This window comes from Mercenaria mercenaria, chromosome 3 (assembly GCF_021730395.1).
Source record: "Mercenaria mercenaria strain notata chromosome 3, MADL_Memer_1, whole genome shotgun sequence".
In the NCBI taxonomy this organism is placed as follows: Eukaryota; Metazoa; Mollusca; class Bivalvia; order Venerida; family Veneridae; genus Mercenaria; species Mercenaria mercenaria.
Genome location: NC_069363.1, coordinates 34,460,302 through 34,485,967, shown reverse-complemented (window position 1 = coordinate 34,485,967; position 25,666 = coordinate 34,460,302). Strand labels below are relative to the sequence as shown.

Genomic DNA, 25,666 nt, shown 5'->3' with positions numbered 1-25,666 from the left:
CTGCTCTGGACATCGTTCGACGCTGTCCCTTGGGTCTGTGTCTATGGCAAAGATGACGTGGTAGCCTAGATCTTATCAGAGAGGTTATGTCCTTATGAAATTTCAGAAGCGTGTGAAATATGTAATATATTTCTATGTGAAAACACTGTTGTGACAGATGATATTATACTTACTCGTGCGCACGCATAAATTACTACGTGCACACGTAATAACTAGAGCACGTGCGCACGTAATAACTACCGTGTTTAGGGTATGGCGGATTTTAGGGTATAGGGTCAGGAAAGGCAGATGTTTTTTATATTTAGACTGAAATTTTCATTTCATTCATTTATTACCTTGCCAACTCAGTAGATCTAACATAATATTGTCTTATACATTTTAAATGTTGTGTTTTTTCACATTACCCAAAGGAGTATATTTTTATAGCTCTTTGCATTACCATTGTATAAAAATCAAAGCTATCATGTAGCTACTGACTGAATAAGTGTATGTAAAACATCAGTAAATGAAAAGAACTTTATAGAAACTTAAAAAGCAGATTTTTTTTTTAAGAGAGTGTAGATTCTATGACATTATTTAATATTCCGCTCTATAGATCTATAGTAAAAACTCCTGGGGTGGCTTTTATACTTGTTAATCAAAAACAACCAAAGCTATATCCTGTACGCACTAAGTGCTAAGTGCGTATGTAAACAATTACAATGATGTCATTTCTTTCCGACGTCAAAATGAACGTTACTCGTGCGCACGCATTAATTACTACGTGCACACGTAATAACTAGAGCACGTGCATGAGTGTTTATGCTGTATCCAAGATAGAGATGTATTTCAACCAATCACAATACAGCCTTATCTTAACATCCAAGATGTCTGCGCCCATGAATGAAAGTTTTGCCAGGAAAAGGCGTAAAGAAACGGATATTTTAGAGAAACCAGAGAATGATTGCCATTCAAACCAGAATGAATTGAAAGATACAAATTGGATCTTCGATGGGAGACTTCTGTATTCATTGATCTGTCTTTTTTATTTTGCAATCTTTGTGTTTGTCCAGTACCGAATAAATCACTTCCCTGAACCGCAAACTCATCTAGCAAATTCACCTAAAGATGCTTTTTATGAAAGCAATGCTAGGATTCATCTGGAACATTTCGCTCTTCATGGACCAAGGGTGGTTGGAAGTAAAGCAAATGAAATTCATGCGTACAATTACATACATGAAGAACTAAAGAAAATAAAAAAGAGTAGTCTCCCTTCTAAGGAAATTCTTATTGATGAACAAAATGTAACAGGAACCTTTGATATTGCCTTTTTGTCAGACTTTGTGAGTGTTTACAGAAACATCAAGAATATTGCAGTAAAGATAACATCAGAGACGGGGTCGCAGCACAGCTTGTTAATGAGCTGTCACTTCGATAGTTCTATAGATAGTCCTGGTATGATGGTATTTCTTAGGAAGTGTCTAGCCGTCCAGTAACCGGACGCCTAGCCTGCATTCTAGCCGTCCGTTAATAGATTTTGTAATGAATAAGTAATTATACCTGTTATTTACTAATGATATCGATATGATACTTATCTGCAAACAAAATTTTGTGCGAATACATACTAAAGATTTACTTTTAAAGGTCTTGAATAAATTGCTGCATTATTCAGCTGATAAAACAAAAGTTTGCCGTAATCAATAATAGCAAGATCGCTGTGATGTCACTCATTGAAATCTGAGCAAAACAATATTTTTATGGTATCGGAATTTTTAAATTTTAATAACTTTTTCACTGTATTTTCAAAATTAAAACAGTTTTGAAATACTTACAATATTCATATTTTAGTATTCAAATGAATAACTGTTATAAAGCAATAGCGACAGTGTGATGTTAAAAACTTTTAGAAAAACAGCAGTTAAGTGTTCTTAATTAATCCATTTTATTTCGAAATAATAGTCAAAATTAATTAATGAATTGCTTGTTTTATAAGCTTTCCATTCATCAAAAAAAATATAAATTTGTGTTTTAAGAAATAAAGTTTAGGCCAGTAGAAAAATATCACTTTTTACAAAATAACGTGGACTTTCGGCGATCAGTGTTTTTTCAAAAAATAGAATATCAAGAGATTTGTATACAAACACAATCTCATTTGTTTTATCAACTGAAAAATCACTAACTTATTTGAGACGATGAAAAATATACTTTGGTATGTATTCACACAATATTTTGTTCAAAGATAAGTAATGATATCTTTTAAAAGTAAATAACAGTTAAAACTAAAAAAATCATTACCGGACGGTTAGAATGCAGGCTAGGCGTCCAGTTACCGGATGCTAGACACTTCCTATTTTTTATTTCATTATTCTTAACTATTCAAATGCTTTCTTACCATATGCTACATTTAACATAATCTGCTCTCTTTTTTTTTTTTGAAAGATTTGTAGTAACTGTTTCACTCATTTTTATTTTATATATTTATTGTGGAGATACTGCTTATGACTGTAAATCCACAGTACTTACCGTACTACTATAAATGAACTAGATCGTTGTTTGTTTTACTTCAGGGGCTGGAGACAATGCAATAAGTTGTGCAATTATGATAGAGATTATCCGAGTGTTATCACAGTCCACTACACCAGTTCAGCATAGCATGGTCTTTCTCTTTAATGGGGCAGAAGAAAACTTATTACAGGTTTGCTTGTGCCTGTTATTGAAGTTAAAATATATTGGATTAGTTGTGACTACACCTTAGACAACAGTGAATAAATTGTTTAAATCAACTTTATTGCAGTAATCTGTTGGGATCTTAATGTTTTATCCTCTTTTCATGAAAGAACTACCTTTAAACCAACAAAAGATTTAAATAATGTGATGGAAGTAGCCACTGTTATAATTGTGTAATCGTTCAAGTAGCCTTGCCATACTTCAGTTTTTCTTGTTCATTTTGTTTTGGTGTCTACATAATTTCTGACTTATCAACTTATCATTACTAAAATTGATTTTTAACAATCCATGGTCAAGGTGAATTTTTCTCACAGGTTGGAAATTTAAATATTTTCAGGCTAGTCATGGATTTATCACGAAGCATCCTTGGGTTGACTCTATTAAAGCATTTGTTAACATTGACTCTGCTGGCAATGGTGGATGGGAAGTTGTCTTTCAAACAGGTAAATAGAGGTGCCATTTAGATTATGCTTGAATACATAGAGGATATTTGTTTGTTTTTCATGAATATGGAATATATCTCACCTCGAAGTGAGAAAATTTCAAATATTTTCACGAGCACGTAGTGCGAGTGAAAATGTAAAGATTTTCTCACTTCGAGGTGAGATATATTCCATATTCATGAAAAACCAACAAATTTTCTTTTTATTTTATGCTTAATTATGTTGAGATATGCATTTTGCAACAAATTTTAATCTCAGCGCAGGAAACAGACACGCGTAAACAGACATGACGTCTGACTTGCTATGATGTTAGAAAGACGCACACAACATAAAGTTCCATTTTATTTTATTTTTTGCTGCATAACGTTTTGAAATTTTCATTAAATAAAATAATTTGGATCGAGAAATATACAATAACGAAGAAAGTGTGACTACAATTTTCATCCTGTTTTAAGCAAATGGTTTAAAAATTCATACACAATACACGAGGGGGTGGAGCTATATCTCTCACAGTGTGAAAATATAGATTTCATATTTTCACAGTGTGAGTGATGAGATATAAAAATATTTAACTGATAGAATACAGTATTTCATTAGTTAGCATAAAATAAAAGGAAACCTTTCTATAGTTATCAATCAATGGTGCAACTCATTCTAGTGAGTTTTTAAAATCAGTTATGAAACATTTTTTAGCTCGACTATTCAAAGAATAGGGGAGCTGTCCTAATCGCCCCGGCGTCGGCGTGAGTGTCACACAAAAGTTAAAAGTTTGCATACCACCCCAAATATTTTCAAAGTCCATTGAGATACTGCTTTGATATTTTGCATACTTGTTTACCATCATGACCCCAGTCTGTAAAAAGGAGGAGGCAACTCTATCAAGCATTTTGACTGAATTATGGCCCCTTTTCGACTTAGAATATGCTATATTATGCTTATTGTAATGTTAAAGTTTGCGTACCACCCCAAATATTTTCAAAGTCCATTGAGATGTTGCTTTCATATTTTGCATACTTGTTTACCATCATCACCCCAGTCTGTAAAAAGGAGGAGGCAACTCTATCAAGCATTTTGACTGAATTATGACTCCTTTTTGACTTAGAATATGCTTATTGTATTGTTAAAGTTTTACTCATAGCTTATATTATACTATCAAGCAATGAGAATAGTCGAGCACGCTGTCCACTGACAGCTCTTGTTAATAAAATTGTTTGCCCTCACTGTCAAAATTAGCTGCCTTGCACATTGGGCTAACATTTTTGAATATAGTGACCTGTATTATATAGGACATCTGAATTTAAGTTGTTAGTATATTTCAGGGCCACTTCACCCATGGTTGACGAGAGCTTATGCAGAGTCAGCACCCTATCCAAGTGGATCCATTCTTGGTCAGGAATTGTTTCAGAGTGGTATCATACCCTCAGATACAGACTACAGGATATACAGAGACTTTGGTGACATTCCAGGTACACTGACCTAAACTTTTGTTTTAGTAGAGACATTCCAGGTACACTGATTTAAACTTTTATTTTAGTGGAGACATTCCAGGTACACTGATTTAAACTTGTATTTTAGTTTCTGATTGAACTCTATTGTCTAAGTGGAGCATACTGTGTACAGATATTCCAGGTATACTTGAGTGTTTCCTCTGAAACTGCATTGATAAATTTACTCCCATAGAATCTTTTGTCTCAGTGGAGACATTCCAGATACACTGATACAACCATATATCTAAGAAGAGAAATGTCCAGATTGTGTTAGGTGCAAGCAGAAAAGTAATTTTTGAAACTTTTAAGACCTTAAAAATTTGATTGATGTTTAATGGCTATTTGAAATGCAAAGTTTACGAAAAATTACCATTGTGAACATTTCTGACTAGATTTCGTTTGAGTATTTTGTTCTCATATGTTGACTGGCTTGTGCTTCTTAATTGTAAATTCACTGCATACATATATTCTGACAATTCCAGGTTTGGATATAGCATACATCACCAATGGATACGTATATCATACACAAAATGATCAGAACAGATTTATACATCCTGGATGTCTACAGAGGGGAGGTGAGTTCTTGTTTAACCAGTAATCACATTTTCATATTAAACATTACATTGATGGGAGAAGGCTATATTGTCTTGCTCCTAACTTGGGAGATGACAGTTACAAACTATAGTTTACAATGTAGAGTAAAGATAAATACTTGTAATTGCTAAGATCAAATTGTCAGGTCAGAAATATTAAGTTTTAGTTGATTTAGTGTCACATCCTTATCCTGCAGTTGGAAATGAAACTTGGGATAAAAGATACAAAATCTAATTTAGAGACTAATCACAGATCTCTAGCATCTGTGTGGTTAATTCTGAATTCAGATTGGAAATTCTAAGACTGGTCTGTAAACATATATGGCCCAAAATGTGCACCTCAACCAAATGCATATAATAGGTTACAAATGGACTCATTTGTGCAGGGGTGCACATTTTGTGCCATATCTATCTGTAAATGCAGTATTATAATAACTTTGACCCAGATCTTGTGTAATAAAACACCAGTTAGACAGAGAACAATAAGTTTTCAGAGCTAGAAATATAAGCTAAAAATTCATTTGTAAGTCCTCCAAATTATTAAAGGCTGTGACTAAATACAGAGCTGGTGCGCCTGTGATATATTACAGACTCCGGTATATACCAGATTAACTAAATTTGAACAAAAATATCTTAAATGTATATATTTTGTAACCATGGTGATACTAACCCTAACCTTTAGTCAATATATTGTGCATATTATACACTAAATGGGTGCGGGCATGCAAAAAATTGCATAATTTTGCCGTGCGCTCCAATGGGTAATCATTCCGGGCATGCGCAGAACGGCTGCACCAGCTCTGTAATGAGAAACATCCATTATTAAAAGATATCTTTACAAACTTGTATTTTATTTAAGAAATGATACAGTCCAAACAGTGATTTGTTATTGAATAAAACCTTTGTTTGAAGTTCAGATGCGAGGGAATTACATCATGAGGAAGCAGCCAGAGTGATATGATAGTACACATCTAAATGACAATATTTTTGTTTCAAGAGCAAATCATTGTTTTCAGTCTTTTCTGTTTAATAAGGAAAATAAATCTGGTTGTATTTGAATATCTGGGAAAATTGTTATGTATATTATTGCAGATGGTAGCAACTTTTGCCTCAGGTAGGTATTTATGTGGTACCTGACAGATATCTATAATAAATCTATTTTTCAAATTATGGTCAAAGGGTGATCATAATTGTGAAATAAATGAAAACTGATTTTGACATGATTGTCAGACCTTAGACAAATTGGATATCTTCTTATTATCAAGGTGCAGATTTAGATAGACATACAAGCTAAAATCCTAGTGGAATTTTACAATAGCATGTGGTCTTGGAATGTACTAGCTAATTTTATATTGTCAAGATCAAACCAAGCAGAAGTCTTCAAAACTTAGATCCAGTTTATTCTACAAAAGGAAAGGAACAGTATTATTTATGTTTTTTAACCTTTACCCTGCTAAATTTCAAATGGACTGGTCTGTTATTTAATTTGGGCAGTACCATTTATTATTCAAAGGATATTCACTGAAAATTTACTGACTGAATAGCAAACAGTGCAGAATCAATTGCCGCCAGCAGGCTAAAGGTTAAATATAAATTTTTTTTTAGGCCTAAAAAAATTTCTTTGTTTCCAGTAACATGCTTAAAAAAATTAGGGTGGGGAGGTCGGAAAATTATTTTTTTCAATTTTTTTTGTATTAATGGAGACTTTGCAGAAATTATTTTTGTGTCAAAAAATGAACACAAATAAGGGGGTTATGCCTTAAGAGCATCAATAAGTTGATTTCTAACATCACTGGCCATGTTTAAAGCATAAAAAGTGCAGTTTTACAACTTTGTGTTAAAAAGTTGAAAAAAATATTTTCCAAGGCCATAAAAACATTTAGGGTTGGGCCAAAAATTTAGGGTAGGTCAGGATACCAGAAACAAACAATTTTTTTTTACGCCTTATTGTTCAACAAACTTCATGCATGATGTACATATAAGAATGTTTGCAAGTAACATAATAATAATAAAAAAAAAAGAATAGCTTGCATTGCTACAATAACACATGGTTAACTAACACATGGTTATCTAAGTTTCACTTTAGCTGGTAAGTGGATAAAAAATGGCACAAGCTATTTTTAGTTAGTAGAAAATGGTTTTGTTTGTCACTTGTTACTTACAGGTATTAATCATTTAGAAGGCTTTGACCAGGAAAATATTAATAAAGTGATTACTGGTAGATATTATTGTTTAGCTTTATCTGGTAGCTTTTATTTTCAGCTAGTGAACAAAAAAGGCACTAGCTAAATTTAGCTAGTAGAAAATATCGCTAAATTTGACCCTTGTTGTTATTAATTTACTTTGCATCGTAGATACAGATGTTTCTGTAAACTTAATAACTGTCAAATGACTTAATTAATGATAATAACCTGATTGATATTTCATCATGCAGATAGTACTTCTTTGGTTTGATTCATATTGATGAATAGGTGTTGCACTACCTCAAAGGATGGATTTGTGAAGGTGTAATTATTTTGATTTGCAGGGCCAGTGATATTCTATAGCTAAATGGCATGTATTTCAGTTGTTTTACAGTAACTTGGATCCACTGGTAATGAAAATTAAGAAGAGTTCTAGTTTTCGGCTGAGATATTTCAAGTTTGAACTTGGCTTTATATTTATCTAGGTGAAAATTTATTGGGTGTCCTATGGAAGCTGTCTACAAGTTCCCACCTGGCAGACCCGGGTCCTGAGAGAGACGGCACTATGATATTCTTCGATCTTGTTGGTTATATGATGATTTATTACCCACAACGTGTAGCTGTCGTCATTAACAGTGCTCTCATGGCAGCCATCTTGTTCAGAATTTTGCGTAAAACTTTCAACATAGATAGATCTGGTATGTATTTTGTACTATAGTAAGATTAGCATTGTGTTTTTCGATGTTCTATTTTTCTTTTCTTTTTTACATTAAATTTTGTAAAAGTAGACAATATTTAATAGATTTAAATGAGTTATGTACATTGCAATCAGAATATTACTGTAATTAGTATCTTCATATAATTTTTGGAAAGACGTATTTGTTTGTCTGTTTGTCCTTGACATTTTATGTCCTCTAACCTTTCTCTTTATCCCCTGAAATGATGTTCAGCAACAAAATGTTTAGGGTAATAATCGATGAAATGCAGAATGCAGGTTTCTTTCAATTCATTTCAAGGTCAAGGTCATATAGTTAGACCAGAGGTCAGTAATGCAGTGTTTTTTTGTCTGCTGTATATTTGACCACTTTAAAGGATTTTTTTCAAATACATTTCCACAAATAAATGCCCATAATAATCTGTCACTAGTTGTAGATGCAGATAGGAATATCCTGTCCAAGGGTAACTGTTTTAACAGTATTGAGGCTCTGCCAAGTTACCCCCAGAACAAATACCTGAGGGCCTGATATTTCCATCTGCATTTAAAACCAGTGGATTATTTTTCTTATAAACGTATTTTACAAATTAAAGATTTAATAAAGCAAAACAAAATAATTCCTATGCAGGAGTCTTTCTTTTAATGCATAAGCAAGAATTCCTGTATATGAGATGGGCAAAATTTTTCCCATTGATAGAATTTCTTCTAACTTTGGATATTGATGGATAATCATCTAAGAAACAAAAATATGCAATAAAAGTCATAGGTCTCTGGTATTTAAAAAGAGTTATCTGCCCTTGAAAACAGCATTACCCCCTCCCCCCCACACCCCCTACCCCAAAACCCCAAAATGCCATTTTCAAGGGCAGAGTGTTAAGAGTGATTAATCTAAGTTGTAAATCTTGTTTGTGTACATGTTATCTGTTATTGTTCTTGATAGTTAATCATTCATATTCTTTATTCAGAACTCATTTTATTTTCAGATAATCATGATGTGAAGTATTTCCAGAATCTTGTGAAGGCGATAGTTTTCATGATCATGACTTGGATTGTCATTGTACTGACCACTGTTGCCATGGCGATGTTAGTTACTCTTTTTGGTCGCAACATGAGCTGGTTTACACACAACTATAACCTTGTTCCTCTGTTTTTGCTTCCGTCATGTGTCACTGTACTTCTGCTGCATGAGTTCTTGAAGAGCAGACTATTTAAGGTAATTTTTAGAAAACTGAAGGTGTATTTATGACTAATAATGGGGGCCTCCGTGGCCGAGTGGTTAAGGTCGCTGACTTCAAATCACTTGCCCCTCATCGATGTGGGTTCAAGCCTCACTCGGGGTGTTGAATTCTTCATGTGAGGAAGCCATCCAGCTGGCTTATGGAAGGTCGGTGGTTCTACCCAGGTGCCCGCTCGTGATGAAATAATGCACGGAGGGGCACCTGGGGTCTTCCTCCACCACTAAAGCTGGAAAGTCGCCATATGACCTATCATGTGTCTGTCCGACGTTAAATCCAACAAAATAAATGACTAATAATGCTTTAATTATCACAAAGATATGACGTTGATGTCACTTTGATGTGATATTTAGTGCAATGTACATGTACACATCAAGAAATAGCACTTTTAAATTTGATCAAATACAGTTGAACTTCGATGGATCGAACTCAGATCTTTCGAACACCCGGGATCGCTCGAACTCTTCGCCCGGTCCCGAATTTATTCCTTCTTTATTCTATATAGTTCTACCTCGGACAGCTTGAACTTGAAAATTCGAACTCTCGAACACATTTGGTGGTCCCCTTGGCTTAATTACAGTGATAATTACACCTATTCTGTCGAACAGACAATTTGTCGCCGGAATGGCTTGTGTTTACAAAGTTTTTCACACCTCTGCCTGACATTCGCCAAGCTTCCCCTTTAATCGGCGCGTGCGTAACTTTCACACGCTTATGTAATTAGCGTCGGTATACGACAAACAAATTAAACAAAGTGACTTTCGTTCATTGCAATGCTTTAATGGGTTTTGATTTATACGATTAAATTTATCTAAAATAATTGAGCAATGTCTGTCTTTATTTTTTTCTGTATAAAATCCGGAGATCCGATGTCAACTTTCATACTGCTTTAGTATGGCTGAACAAAACTATGATTCATAAATGTTTGCTATTCATGTCTCTCTATTTGATGCTGTCTTCACCAAATTCTTATAATTATATTAGTGTTTTATTGTGCCCCCCCCCACCCCATGAGTGGTGGGGGCATATAGATTTGGTCTTGTCCGTGCGTCCGTCTGTGCGTCCGTCCGAAGTTCGTGACGCGCCTAGCTTGAAAAGTATTTGATATAAATTGATGAAACCTTGCATGAGTCTTTATCATGATATGAACTTGCGCACCTCCTATTTTTCGTCTGGCTCCGCCCCCTATTTTCAGAGTTATGGCCCTTGAAATAGTCAAAAATGCACATTCTGTGACACGCCTAGCTCAAAAGTATTTGATATAAATTCATGAAACCTTGCATGAGTCTTATCATGATATGAACTTGCGCACCTCCTATTTTTCGTCTGGCTCAGCCCCCTATTTTCAGAGTTATGGCCCTTGAAATAGTCAAAAATGCACATTTTTACCTTGTGACACGCCTAGCTCAAAAAGTATTTGATATAGATTCATGAAACCTTGCATGAGTCTTAATCATGATATGAACTTGCGCACCTTCTATTTTTCATTTGGCTCTGCCCCCTATTTTCAGAGTTATGGCCCCTGAAATAGTCAAAAAGTCACATTTTTACCTTGTGACACGCCTAGCTCAAAAAGTATTTGATATAGATTCATGAAACCTTGCATGAGTCTTAATCATGATATGAACTTGGGCACTTCCTATTTTTCATCTGGCTCCGCCCCCTTTTTTTAGAGTTATGGCCCCTGAAATAGTCAAAAATGCACATTTTCACCTTGTGACATGCCGAGCTCAAAAAGTATTTGATATAAATTCATGAAACCTTGCATAAGTCTTAATCATGATATGAATTTGCGCACCTCCTATTTTTCATTAGTTATGGCCCCTGAAATAGTCAAAAATGTACATTTTCACTTTGTGAGGCACATAGCTCAAAAAGTATTTAATATAAATGGTTGAAAGCTTGCATAAGTCTTAATCATGATATAAACTTGCACACCTCTAATTTTTTGGCTGGCTCCACCCCCTATTTTTAAAGTTATGGCCCCTGAAATAGCAAAAAAATGCACTTTTTCACCTAATTATGTGCCTAGCTCAAAAAGTATTTGATGTAAATTCAGAAAACCTTACTGGAGTCTTTATCGTGATGTGAACTTGCACACTTGGCATTCTTTTTAAGAATTTTAGCTCTTATTACAGAGTTATAGCCCTTGAAATAGCCAAAATAGTGGATTCTTTGTTTGTGATGCACATAGCTCAAAAAGTATATGGCCTAGAATAATGAATCCTTTTCTAGAATGTTTGTTGAGGCTATACCCTCAAACTGAGACTACAAACATTTGAATTATTGCCCCTTATTTGTGACAAATGTACCAGTGGGGGGCACACCCTGTGTCCTACAGACACATTCTAGTCTGTGTTTTATTTTTGTATCTGTGTCATGTTTGTAAATAGATAATAAAGCATATTGCAGTGTTTGTTTTTTATTTATCATCATATCATACACACATTTAGGTACAATATGATAATATATTACGATGTAAAGTTTGTAACATATCATGCCCTCAAATTCCCGAATTCAAAATGGCCACCATTTGGATGGCTCGAACAATGGAAAACTCGAACTAATTTCAACTGGACACTCGAGTTCGAGCCATCGAAGTTTGACTGTATTTTACTTACATTTGTAAAAACATGTTTAAAACAAAATGTCACATAGCATAACTGTCTGAGTTAATTTACACACACACAGAGTTGGTTGTTAGCTGTGTGGAATATTTCACCATCGTTTGTGCCCTAATGTAACTATTCTGCAAGAGGTATTAACATTACCCTCATTAACAGAAGGAAATATCTGTTCTCAGGTAACTGTTTATGCAGTAACTTTGGAGAGACTTACTACTGCCTAAACAGTTATGCTCGGGAATATTCCCACCTGCACCTACCGGTACAACCAGTGAAAGGTTCTTATAAAATTATTTGCAGAATAATGTATCCTGGTACAATGAGCAGATGTTTTTTGAAGCCAACATGACAATCTGGAGTGTTATAATGGTGGTTCTAACAATAAAGGGGATAGGAAGTGCCTTCTTCCCTATGTTGTATGTTCTGGGACCACTTTTCATCAGGGATAGAACACTGTGGATCTTCAAAAATAGAAACTGGAAAGGTAATTTTATTATTTATTGCATTGATCTATAATACAGACATGGAAAGGTAATGCCTTGTTCGCAAAATAGAAATGAGAAAGGTAATTTACTGCCTACATTTCAGATCCTCTAATGTAGAAACTGGAAAGGTAATTTACTGTCTACATTTCGGATCCTCTAATGTAGAAACTGGAAAGGTAATTTACTGCCCACATTTTGGATCCTCTAATGTAGAAACTGGAAAGGTAATTTACTGCCTACATTTCGGATCCTCTAATGTAGAAACTGGAAAGGTAATTTACTGCCTACATTTCAGATCCTCTAATTTAGAAACTGGAAAGGTAATTTACTGCCTACATTTTGGATCCTCTAATGTAGAAACTGGAAAGGTAATTTACTGCCTAGATTTCGGATCCTCCAATGTAGAAACTGGAAAAGTAATTTACTGTCTCCATTGTGGATCTTCAAAAATAAACACTTGAAAGATAATTGTACATGTGTACATAATGGATCTTCAGAAAGGTAATTTAGGGGTTACATTATGGATCTTCAAAAATAGAAACTGGAAAGGTAATTTTTATCTACAGTATGGATCTTCAAAAATAGAAACTGGAAGAGTAATTATTGTCTATGTTATGGATCTTGTTGTTGTTGTTGTTGATTTCCTGTGAATAGTCGATTATATAAAAAAGAAACAGTTCTGAAATTAACTTATTATCGTTGTTTATTGTGTTATTTACTTTCAGGTCATCCATATAGATTTCTCTGCCTACACATGTTATCTCTGTTAGTGCCAAGTTTGATTACAATCTACATGGGAAATGCTGTTTTAGTTTTGTTCCTTCCAATTGTGGGAAGGACTGGTACAGAAATAAATTCTGATATTACAATAGGAGTCATTTGCTCATTGTTCCTGATACTTCTGTCAGGGTATTTAGTAAGTATTTTTATTGTATATCCAATATATTTCCTTGCAAGAGTGTTGCAGTAAGCTTGGAGTGGAAAATAACAACATCTTTATTCCATAGTCTCACCAGTTATTTACTCATAGTTTCTCTCATGTACTGGGTGGGGAAAGTATCACTGCTGTGGAGGTTTTTGATTTTGTATTTAACACTAGCTCTTGCAAATACAGTGAATTGCTTTGTATTTATCTCTTAAAGTGCAATGAATACTGCTGAATTATTTATTTTTGTGGGACAAAATTTCCTGAATTAGGTCAAGATGACTATTTCATGGGGATAGGAATTCGTGGATTTCTACTTTTGGACACAGTATGCATGGAAATTTTTATTTGGTCATTTGGATTAAATTTCATGGATAAACTCAACCATGAAATCCATGAAAACTAGTCCTCCTCAAATATTAATGATTTCCCAGTACTACAGCCATTATTTATATTACATCTATCATTTCAATGAAATATACAACATCTTGGAGTTCATTTTCTTCAAGTGAATTCTTAAGAGGGTACCCAGGTTAAATTATGGATGAAAAATTCTAATGCTTTAAATTACCAGTACTGTAGAAACACTGTCTCGCACATTTTACTGGCATGCTTAGTTAAAATGAACAGATTATTTCTTATATTGATGACCATGTGCAATATACATGATTTTGCTAGCCTGGCCTAACTTTTACAAAATGTTTTAAGTTTCATTTGAATTTGATTTCCAAACTTTATTTGTCAGTTATATCTAAACTTCAAGTTAAATGTTGAGTATCATTTGGGATTTAATCTTGAATTTTTAATAAAAATTGCTATCAAATTTCAATCCCAATCTTGGCTGAGACAGTCTCTTTCTGTTCCATCTAATTGACTGAAAAGATACGTGAATATCGACCTTCTACAAATAGTGTTCAGATTTTTTTGATACGTTAAAAAACGCCGCCAGAGGGTCTGGTCACTTTTCATCAACAATTTCTTTAAACAACCTCTCCTCCAAAACCACTGAATGGATTTTGATGAAACTTTACATAAATTATCTCTGGGTAGCCCTCTTTCAAAGTTGTTAAATGGCTCAGGTTCATTGATATAAGGGTGTGACTCTCTACCATAAATGTCCAAATTATTACCCTAAGGACTATAGGCTTATATATAAGAAACTTTGAAAATCTTCTTCTCTGAATCAATATTAGCTAGAGCCTTGATATTTGGCATGTGATATCAGAGTTGTACTGTCTGCCATAATCATTCAAATTATTTCCCTAAGTTCAAAAGTGTGTGTGACATGTATATAATATAGGCTAAGAAGATACCGAACGTTGTACCATTACATTACACAAACACACTTGAAGCCTTGTACACAGGTGAGTGCTTTAGGGTCAATGACCCTCTTGTTTTAGTACCACACTGAAGTGTCCCCATGATTAGGCTATGTGTCGCCCACATGACCAATGGTTGTCGGTCAAAGGTCAAGATCACTATTTTAAGGTCACACTCAAGTAAAATTGTTTTTAGCTCACCTGTCACAAAGTGACAAGGTGAGCTTTTGTCCGTGCGTGCGTGCGTCAGTCAGTAAACTTTTGCTTGTGACCACTCTAGAGGTCACATTTTTCATGGGATCTTTATGAAAGTTGGTCAGAATGTTCATCTTGATGATATCTAGGTCAAGTTCGAAACTAAGTCACGTGCCGTCAAAAAATAGGTCAGTAGGTCTAAAAATAGAAAAACCTTGTGACCTCTCTAGAGGCCATATATTTCACAAGATCTTCATGAAAATTGGTCAGAATGTTCACCTTGATGATATCTAGATCAAGTTTGAAACTGGGTCACGTGCCGTCAAAAACTAGGTCAGTAGGTCTAAAAATAGAAAAACCTTGTTACCTCTCTAGAGGCCATATATTTCACAAGATCTTCATGAAAATTGGTCAGAACGTTCACCTTGATGATATCTAGGTCAAGTTCGAAACTGGGTCATGTGCCGTCAAAAACTAGGTCAGTAGTTCAAATAATAGAAAAACCTTGTGACCTCTCTAAAGGCCATATTTTTCATGGGATCTGTATGAAAGTTGGTCTGAATGTTCATCTTGATGATATCTAGGTCAGGTTTGAAACTGGGTCATGTGCGGTCAAAAACTAGGTCAGTAGGTCTAAAAATAGAAAAACCTTGTGACCTCTCCAGAGGCCATATATTTCATGAGATCTTCATGAAAATTTGTCAGAATGTTCACCTTGATGATATCTAGATCAAGTTCAAAAGTGGGTCATGTGCCTTCAAAAACTAGGTCAGTAGGTCAAATAATAGAAAAACCTTGTGACCTCTCTAGAGGCCATATTTTTCATGGGATTTGTATGAAAATTGGTCAGAACGTTCACCTTGATGATATCTAGGTCAAGTTGGAAACTGGGTCACATGCCGTCAAAAACTATGTCAGTAGGTCAAATAATGGAAAAACCTTGTGACCTCTCTAAAGGCCATATTTTTCATGGGATCTGTATGAAAATTGGTCTGAATGTTCATCTTGATGATATCTAGGTCAAGTTCGAAACAGGGTCATGTGCGGTCAAAAACTAGGTCAGTAGGTCTAAAAATAGAAAAACCTTGTGAACTCTGTAGAGGCCATACTTGTGAATGGATCTCCATAAAAATTGGTCAGAATGTTCATCTTGATGATATCTAGGTCAAGTTTGAAACTGGGTCACATACCATAAAAAACTAGGTCAGTAGGTCAAATAATAAATAAACCTTGTGACCTCTCTAGAGGCCATACTTTTCATGGGATCTGTATGGAAGTTGGTCTGAATGTTCATCTTGACGATATCTAGGTCAAATTTTAAACTGGATTAACTGCGATCAAAAACTAGGTCAGTAGGTCTAAAATTATTAAAATCTTTTGACCTCTCTAGAGGCCATATTTTTCAATGGATCTTCATGAAAATTGATCTGAATGTTCACCTTGATGATTTCGAAACTGGGTCACGTGCGGTCAAAAACTAGGCCAGTAGGTATAAAAATAGAAAAACCTTGTGACCTCTCTAGAGGCCATATTTTTCATGAGATCTTCATGAAAATTAGTGAGAATGTTCACCTTGATGATATCTAGGTAAAGTTCAAAACAGGGTCACGTACCTTCGAAAACTAGGTCAATAGGTCAAATAATAGAAAAACCTTGTGACCTCTCTAGAGACCATATTTTCAATGGATCTTCATGTAAATTGGTCAGAATTTTTATCTTGATAATATCTAGGTCAAGTTCAAAACTGGGTCACATGAGCTCAAAAACTAGGTCACCATGTCAAATAATAGAAAAAACGATGTCATACTCAAAACTGGGTCATGTGGGAAGAGGTGAGCGATTCAGGACCATCATGGTCCTCTTGTTTAACTGGCAGGGCACTTCTGTATTAGCACTGCAATACTCAGTCACTTGTTATTTAAGGCAGTGGTTTTGTTTGACATGAAATCAAGCAATCAAATCTTCTTTCAGTGATACTTTTGTTAAATTTATGAACTTACTGTCTACCACTTTCTGCTGCCAGTTTCAGTGAAACTGATATTTTGATATATTTTCTTTTGTACATGCTAAATGTGATGCTATTTATAACTTTTGCAGAAATGAATTTCATAATTTTGATAATTCATGTTGTTAAAGCTAGAAGTACAGTTTTATATTACTATTGCTGCCCCACCCCATCCCCCTTCTGAAAAACAGGGTATATTGTTTTGATCATGCAAGTCAGTGTGTCCTTCTGCTGTTAAGTCAGTTGATATGTTGACCATTTGGTTACTACCAATAACTTGAGAACATTGCCTGTGGTCAGTATATGACTGGTAGTATTTGGAGGTTAGTAGATTAAAGGTCAAGGTCACAGTGACTCTGAGACTGAAAACAATATCCGTTGTTGATAACTGGAGAATAGTAGGGCATATGACCCTCAGATATCATAGATGATTGCCGGCTGTTAGAAGATAACCCTATTTACAGGAGTTTGGAGATCAAAGGTCATGAACTAAACCTTGACAATAAAAATGGATTCTTATTTTTATATATTTATAATTAGAAAATGCTTAGACTTACATATACAGTTGTCAAACTTCAGGCTGTCATGAAGGGCATATAAGTTTTACAAACATTTCCTGTATAATTTCAGGTTAGTCTAATATATTTGTGTAGTAATATGAAGAAAGTCATATCATTCCTGAGTGCCATATCAGCTGTCTGGCTCCTGGCCATACTTTTCACGCCACTGGGATTTCCCTACAGTGGGAACCAGCAACAGCCTTCACCAATGAGATTATTATCTTTGGTAAGTTGTTTCTCTTACTCTTGGCCAGTATTTGCGATAATTTTATGTGAGCTTATATTCGGGAATAATGCCACTCGCAAATTCAAAATACAGTTGAAACTCAAGTCCTTAAAAATGTCTTCGAGATAGCCAGAATTTCGAGAAAAGTGAGTTCAAGATATTGAGTTTCAACTGTATTTGTGAATACATGTATTAAGGAAGTAGGTTACCTTGTTACAAGGGTAAATTCAAATTAGTTGAACCGCAGCATTTTTTTGAATTTCATCTAATATGAAGTTTTAACTGCTACAATCTCATTTTCGTTTTTCTCTGTCCCTTCTAGTTCAGTTTTTATCAAGGTTTGAAGAACATGGCCCTCCAAAGGTATTTCATATTGAAAGAAGAAGGAATATACGGATATTTAACACTTTAAAGTGTATTTTAGTTTCATTGATATCCGTAGAAGTCTGCATAATTGATAATTTTACTAGAATGCACGTTAGCTTTCTAATATCAGCTTAAAATGTGTATGTCGCGGGGCTCGTGTTTCCTTGGTAACGCAGTTTCTCTCATTTTTAAACAACTATGAATAAAAATACGGGTTTTCGACGGCATCAGTGCCATTCTGTTAATGACCGGCATGGAATATTTGGGTAATATTATCAGCCAAATACCAAGCACTTTACATGGAACCCTATTTTTCTTAAAGTTTAAAGTAACCATGGCAACAGAGACGTTTAAAATAGCTTATATCTTGCTTTTTGTTGTAATTTCTTATAAAAAGATATTGAATAAGATTATCTTTCTAGTTAATGTATCATTAAAACATATTATTTCTAACGTAAGTTATATTTTCGTGTTATTTGCATTTATTCAAACAAATTTCACAGCTTAGAATACTTACAGCAGTACCCCTCGTCTGGCATTTTTTATGGAAAAATCGTTCAGCATGCTGCTATTATTCTCATGGATATTGTTGAAATGAAAATAAAAAGTCGAAGCTGTGTTTCTTAAATAGACCAGTGTCAACACTTTTGAAGTTTACATTTAGATACATAGGTCACGGGCTTCGTTTCCATGGTAACATCAATTTAATTCAAGAAACCATAATTTTCTACTGAAATTTGAACAATTTTAGATCTTAATTCTAGTATATAAGTAACAAATTATCAATGGAACCTGAAAAACAGGTATTACAAATCAAACTGCTAGATTTTTTATTTGAAAATGGCCGTAATAAGTAACCTTTCACCCAACTGTATTCCAGATAACATTGGCTATCTTCGTCCATTTTCTTACATTCCGCATAACATTTCAATATAACTACATAAAAGAAGCAAAATATTGATTATTATTCCTAGCAATAGACTCATAAGAAATATTTAAGCAAATAATGGTTATTTGAAAATAGTTAAAATAAAAAAAATGCACAGAATTACGTACTTTCAAGATAAAAGCTGTTAATTTTGCCAGTAACTGACACGTAACGTCATGATGTCAATGACGTCATTTTAAGAACACATTGTTTTGAAGCGTTTCTGCGGCAATTTATTCATTATTTCTGCATTATTAAGCAGTAAAGCAACAGATCAAAGACAGGTTTATGATTTGTTTTCAGAAGAATGAATATACAAACACATTTAGTTTGTCGTAAACGTCGTCGTAAATCGTCACGTTAGCTTCCGGTTGGACATGCGCATATACAAACATGAAGGTAACCTACCTCCTTAATCTACATTCAGCCTGAAAACACGAACAATCATGTTTCGCAAATTCTTAACACTGTAAATAAGACTGCTAACACCATGAAACGCGTATGCAAATATTACCCTTTCTGCAGCTAGAGCACAACCTCTGCTTCCTAATCTAATGATCAATTAGAAAAAAAGAAAGACTGTGTGAAGATGATGTGACCTGTAAACTCTCATCCACCAGAGGTTCAGTGTAGTAGACACAAAATAGCTGCAAACAATATTGAAGTGCATTTGAAAATCAAAATAAAATCCCAACTGTTTCGAAGTGTGTTTTGTTTTTCTAGCATGCAAGAAGAAGATCTCATGACATTCAAGGAACAATGACATACGAGGACTCAGGAATATGGTTAATACCGTTTGACTACAACAACAACAAACAGCTGATTGCTGCCATGCCACAGCTGCAAACAGCAGAAAAAGTGCAATGTCATCTCGGCCCCTATTGTGGGATGCCTTTCATCATACCTGTCATAGATATGCTTCATCCAAAGTAAGATTATTGTAGGCTTATAAGGAATTATAATATGTTTCAAGTGAACATATTAATTATTATGCCCCCAGCATCTACTGATGCGGGAGGCATATAGTGATTGTCCTGTCTGTCCGTTCGTTCATCCGTACGAGGCCATCCGTTCGTTCGTCCATGGGACTGTTTCGTCTAGCATCAGTACCCCTTACAAGAATGACTTGATACTAATGCAGATGTAACCTGTGACCATTCCTCATCTTCAGACATCACCTGACCTCAGTTTGACCTTGACCTCATTTTGGACTTAGGTTGCTTTATATGGGCCATCTCTTGGTTAACCAAATGGGACCGTTTTTTCTAGCATCAATACCGCTTACAAGAATGAATTGATACTAATACAGATGTAACCTGTAACCATTCCCCATCTTCAAACATCACCTGACCTCAGTTTGACCTTGACCTTGTTTTGGACTTAGGTTGCTTTGTATTGACAAGGATGCCACCGGGGGCATCAAACGTTTATTGAATGCAGCTCCTTGTTTTTAAAGGATTTTGAGTTGTATAAGTATTCTAATAAACAGATCTTGTGCCAAACCTACTTTCTCTCAACATTTTCAGTCATAGTTTTTATAACTTTACACTATTGATAGACAAACTTCAATGCATGATGAAGAAAAACTTTATTTTGTGCCATTTAAACTTCACATTGATTGTTTATACTTTCAGGAATAGTTTATATATGCGAGTAAACAAACACGACAGACCAGATGTGATTTGTAAGAAAGTCAAAACAGAGAAAGATGAGATAGGCCTTACAAAAATGACTTTTGAAGTTACAGGTAAGTTTGTTCCCTTTTACATGACATGATATTATACAATTATCGACTTTTTTTATAGGTTGATATCAGGGTTGATAAATCATGATATCAACCCATGAAAAAGTCAATAATTGTTTTATTACATGAATAGATGTATAGTCAGTCTCGTTATTACTATTGCATTCTCATTTAATTGGACGATTGATATTGGAAATATAGCTGTCTATTTTTAGACCAAATCAGGTTCATATTGGTTTTCCAAGCACCTACTTCGATCTATTTTTATTATCGTACTATTTATAACCCAAGATAAGTTGATATGATATGTACTCATTACTTTTCAAACTGTTTTCAGCCAATCGGAGAACCAATAGAATACAGTCATGTAATAATAATTATGGTGAGATGATTTGATCTTAAGTGTCAGTGTTTGAAATACAAAAAATGTATATCTTCTTCATGAAAAATACTGTATTTGGTCAGGGTTTTAAACCAACATTTAGGAGGGGATATGTCGATGTATTTGTCCATGTGTCTGTGCACCAATGGGATTTGGTGTAGAGTGCAGGTTTTTGACATGTAAATTGGATAGGGATTTTTATGCCTCCAAAGGGAGGCATATAGTTTTTGAACCGTCTGTCGGTCTGTCCGCAATTTTCGTGTCCGGTCCATATCTTTGTCATCCATGGATGGATTTTCAAATAACTTGGCATGAATGTGTACCACAGTAAGACAACTTGTCGCAAGACCCAGGTCCGTAGCTCAGAGGTCATGGTCACACTTAGATGTTAAAGGTCATTTTTCATGATAGTGCATTGATGGGCGTGTCCGGTCCATATCTTTGTCATCCATGGATGGATTTTCAAGTAACTACGCATAAATGTGTGGCACAGTAAGTATCCATGTCGCGCGCAAGACCCAGGTCTGAAGCTCAAAGGTCAAGGTCACACTTAGACGTTAAAGGTTTTATTTCATGATAGCACAATGATGGGCGTGTCCGGTCCATATCTTTGTCATCCATGGATGGATTTTCAAGTAACTACGCATAAATGTGTGGCACAGTAAGACGATGTGTCGCGCGCAAGACCCAGGTCTGTAGCTCAAAAGTCAAGGTCACACTTAGACGTTAACGGTCATATTTCATGATAGGACAATGATGGGCTTGTCCGGTCCATATCTTTGTCATTCATGCATGGATTTTAAAATAACTACGCTGAATGTGTGGCACAGTAAGACGACGTGTCGCACGCAAGACCCAGGTCCTAATCAAAGGTCCTAAACTCTAACATCGGCCATAACTATTCATTCAAAGTGCCATCGGGGGCATGTGTCATCCTATGGAGACAGCTCTTGTTTTGTCCAATCTTTATCTTTTTATCCCTTTGAAAATTTTTCAGACAACTTGCCATAACTATTAACCATGATAAAATGTGCAGAACATAAGTTTCTGGTTGTCAGGGTGTGAATTGTTAGTTACTAGTAAATGATGTGTATAAAAAACAGTAGAATACCAAGGATTTAGTTACTGCTTTCTAATTTATTATACCTAATACGGTAATTATGTTGTTTTTCTAGGTCCAGATCATATCACCTTACAAGTACGACCACATCACGGTGTGTCCCTGCAGAGGTGGAGTGTAAGTGAATACAGGCCATATCCAGCTGCCATGCCGTCTGATGTAAATGAAACTACATACTTTGTATATTACTCGTATGGTGAGACCCCAGCAACACCATGGACATTTTCTCTACATTTCAAGGTATGTCATCATGCATAAGGCTTGTGCGAAAAGTAAGGTTTAGTTTAAGAACGTTTTAGTTTTGGTAGCTTGTATTTATCATTAATTCTTAGGACACTCTTTAGATTTGTGAAAATAACTTTTTTCGTCCTTTCAATTTGAGGCAAAATTTTGAAGCTGTTTTTGTTTTCTAGCAGTAAAAGAACAGAAATTTTGAGTTGTAAATCATGCATTCTTTGAAATTGTTTCTCATCATCCGCATGAAATTTTAGTGTTTTAATGATAGGATATGAACCGACAGAATTCAAATTTAAGAGGGAAAGTAAACAGGATGTTTTATTGTTATTTGGACTTTCAAAAAAAAGCATTGCAGAGGAGAACATATCAAAGCTTGATTAAAACGTTGTCATGACTTTTTGACTTTGAGAATACACTAACCCTGGAAAATACAGTAAAAAGCTGTGGGAAACATACAGATGACATGTTTTTAGTCTCGAAATCACATAATTCCTGGAGTTGGCTCCACTAGGCTAAGTGCATGTCTGCAGTAAAAACTTATAAACTTGTTAACCATGCAGATAAAAATACTGAAAAAAATGAATGAAAATAATGTTTTGAAATTACTTGCACAAACTGAATGAGCAGTTGCTACAGATACAAAATATCATTTTTCCTCTCTTCAAGGTACCACACCATCATGATACTAGTAAAGGAATAGTTGATATTGGCTTGGCTGGACACTATTTACACAGTGAAAATAAACACACACTAGAGATGGATACCTTCCTTGCACAAGCTCCTGATTGGACAACTCCTGTAACATGGTCCGCCTCCTGGGACGGCTTTGTATTTTAAGGCATTTCATTGGATAGTTCTGATACTGCTTGCATATGTATTGTTGATGTTGAGTAGCTTTTCAGCTAGGTCTTATGAATTGGTTTCCAAGTTAAAGCCATATTCCACTATTGAGGAATTTAAGAAATTTTATTTTAAAAGGATATTGACTAACTTAATTGACAGGGATTTAGATAAGTCATGGTATTCAAGTTTATACTGATAATTAGTACCGTAGATAGGGTAATTTTCATGTGAGTTTAATTTAGCAGTTTCATCACTAGCAGCCTTATATGTCATGTTAAGCATTTGCAAAACGTGTTTGTGTTTTATGATGTGATGCAGATAAATATTCACAACTATTTTTATTTATGAGAGACATGATTTGTGACTTTTGGCAAAAATGAAGCTTGACAAATATTACCCAATTTACAGTAACTAAGATTTAGAAGGAAAGAGTACATGTATATACAGAGTAAGAAAGAAGAATTCTCCTGTTACCAGTGTTGCTTTAATTTTAGTGAAGTGGCAATGCCTTGATAACTAGCCTTTCCTCTAGGAGTTGCTTAGGAGAAAAAAATTGATGTCCAATTTTGAAAACTTGCTGTTCATTGCTTTTACTGTTCTCGAATAGCAAACAGTGCAGACCATGATCTTGGTCTGCACCGGCCGCAAAGACAGAATCACGCGCCACCAGCAGACTAAAGGTTTAGAAGATAGAACACTACCAAGCAAAATAAAAGCAGACTTGGGAGGTAATGAAATGTGCAGTGCCCACATGCCTCCTAACTCCGGCTTAAGTGGAAGTCTGTTACTCACGATATTAAAATTGAATAGACTGCATGATCACATATTAAAACAATATGCTGAACTATTTTTGTTATAACATAACAGTGTTTAATTGGGTATTAATTGTTCTTATTTAAGTGTTTAGTGTTTACTTAGGAGGTAGAAGCTTTTAAAGCTTTCAAGGTATGAAGTAGAGTAGTATACAGTTTTAGAGCATTTAGTATACATTCCATCTGAGAACTAGGTATTTTGAATATGTATTATAATGAAACTAGTCTAGGTTTTTCAAACATTTTGTGATCATCAAACAAGGTGTTTGGATCCTATCTGGTAGATTTGATATTGTCTGTTTTTAAGCATACCTACCAAGCAATTCATTGTCAGGCTGAAGTAGTTTTAATCTTTCACTCTTGTTCACCAGTGACAAGATGTTCATAAAGAACTTGTGTGAGCTTTGAAGGGGCAATATTTCTTTATGAGCCTTTAAATTGTTAATTTGTTGTGAAGTAGAAAGTGTGTAGGATGACCGGAATGTGTTGTTTTTGGTATATTAAAACACAAGCAGATCTGCTACATGCACAATGTCATGTTGCACTACATAATTAACTCTTCCTGGCAGATTTTGCTACAGATAGAATTTACCATGTTATTTAGTTCTAGTAGTATGTAGCTGGGTCACATGTCATTTTTAGATGTGATTATATCACTATTATTTATTAAATTTGCATCATTTTGAATTGCACCAGCTGCCTAGTTATTCACACCAAATTTTGTAAGCATTTCTATTGCAGTATTGAATGTTTTCCACAGGATGATATATATCTTTATTACACAGTTTTTACATCTTCTAGCTTAATACAGCACTGATCTACAAGCCTGATATATTCCAAGCCGTATCAGGCTAGAAGATTTACCTAGCAATTTTTCAATATAAAAAAAATCCCATGCACAGAAGCTGACAATCTTAGATTATTAGGCTTAAAATAAAAAAAATAGAAGACTTGCTAAAGCTTGTCTTTCAGTTTCTTCAAACAGTCACCAACTAAACTAATATTGCTTGCTGTTGTGCATGTAATTCTAATATAGTTCTCTACTTTTAGCTTCATTTCTTGTTTATAGCACACCTTAACTTTGTTCAGAATGAGTTATAAGTATTGGTTGATGGTTCAGCATCTGTTGTCCACTATCCTGCTTCAACATTTTTACTTAAAAATCTATGGGTCAGAATTGCACCAAATTTAGTCAGTAGCATCTGGCATTATCTTGTATAAAATTTGTTGTTTGACCCTATTTAGGGGCTGCCAGGGTGAAAAAAAAAATAAAATAAAAACCTTGAAATGACTTTCCATGAACCTCTTATTGGCTGTTCATCAGACTTGGTCTATGGCATCATTGCAAGGCCCTCTCACAAAATTCTTCAAGTTGGGGTACTTGGCCGCCCCTTTTGGGGACCACTAAAGCATAAAATAGAAAACACTTAAATGACTATTTCTTATGAACAGCCAGATGGATCTTCATCAAACTTGGTCAGTAGCATAACTTTAAGGTCCTCTCCCATCATTTTACAAGTAGGGTTGAGCGCT

General features: G+C 34.8%; 1 protein-coding gene across 1 annotated transcript; it reads left to right on the top strand.

Annotated features, from left to right (window-relative positions):
• Positions 1-860: 860 nt before the first annotated feature.
• On the top strand, positions 861-25,666 carry LOC123525112 (endoplasmic reticulum metallopeptidase 1-like). The gene is made up of 14 exons (XM_045303862.2): positions 861-1,434; positions 2,547-2,674; positions 3,044-3,149; positions 4,469-4,615; positions 5,119-5,211; positions 7,898-8,110; positions 9,111-9,340; positions 12,287-12,470; positions 13,197-13,387; positions 17,546-17,701; positions 19,719-19,924; positions 20,630-20,742; positions 22,297-22,481; positions 23,145-25,666. The coding sequence occupies exons 1-14, from the start codon at positions 867-869 to the stop codon at positions 23,313-23,315; spliced, it is 2,691 nt and encodes an 896-aa protein (XP_045159797.2). The 5' UTR covers positions 861-866; the 3' UTR covers positions 23,316-25,666.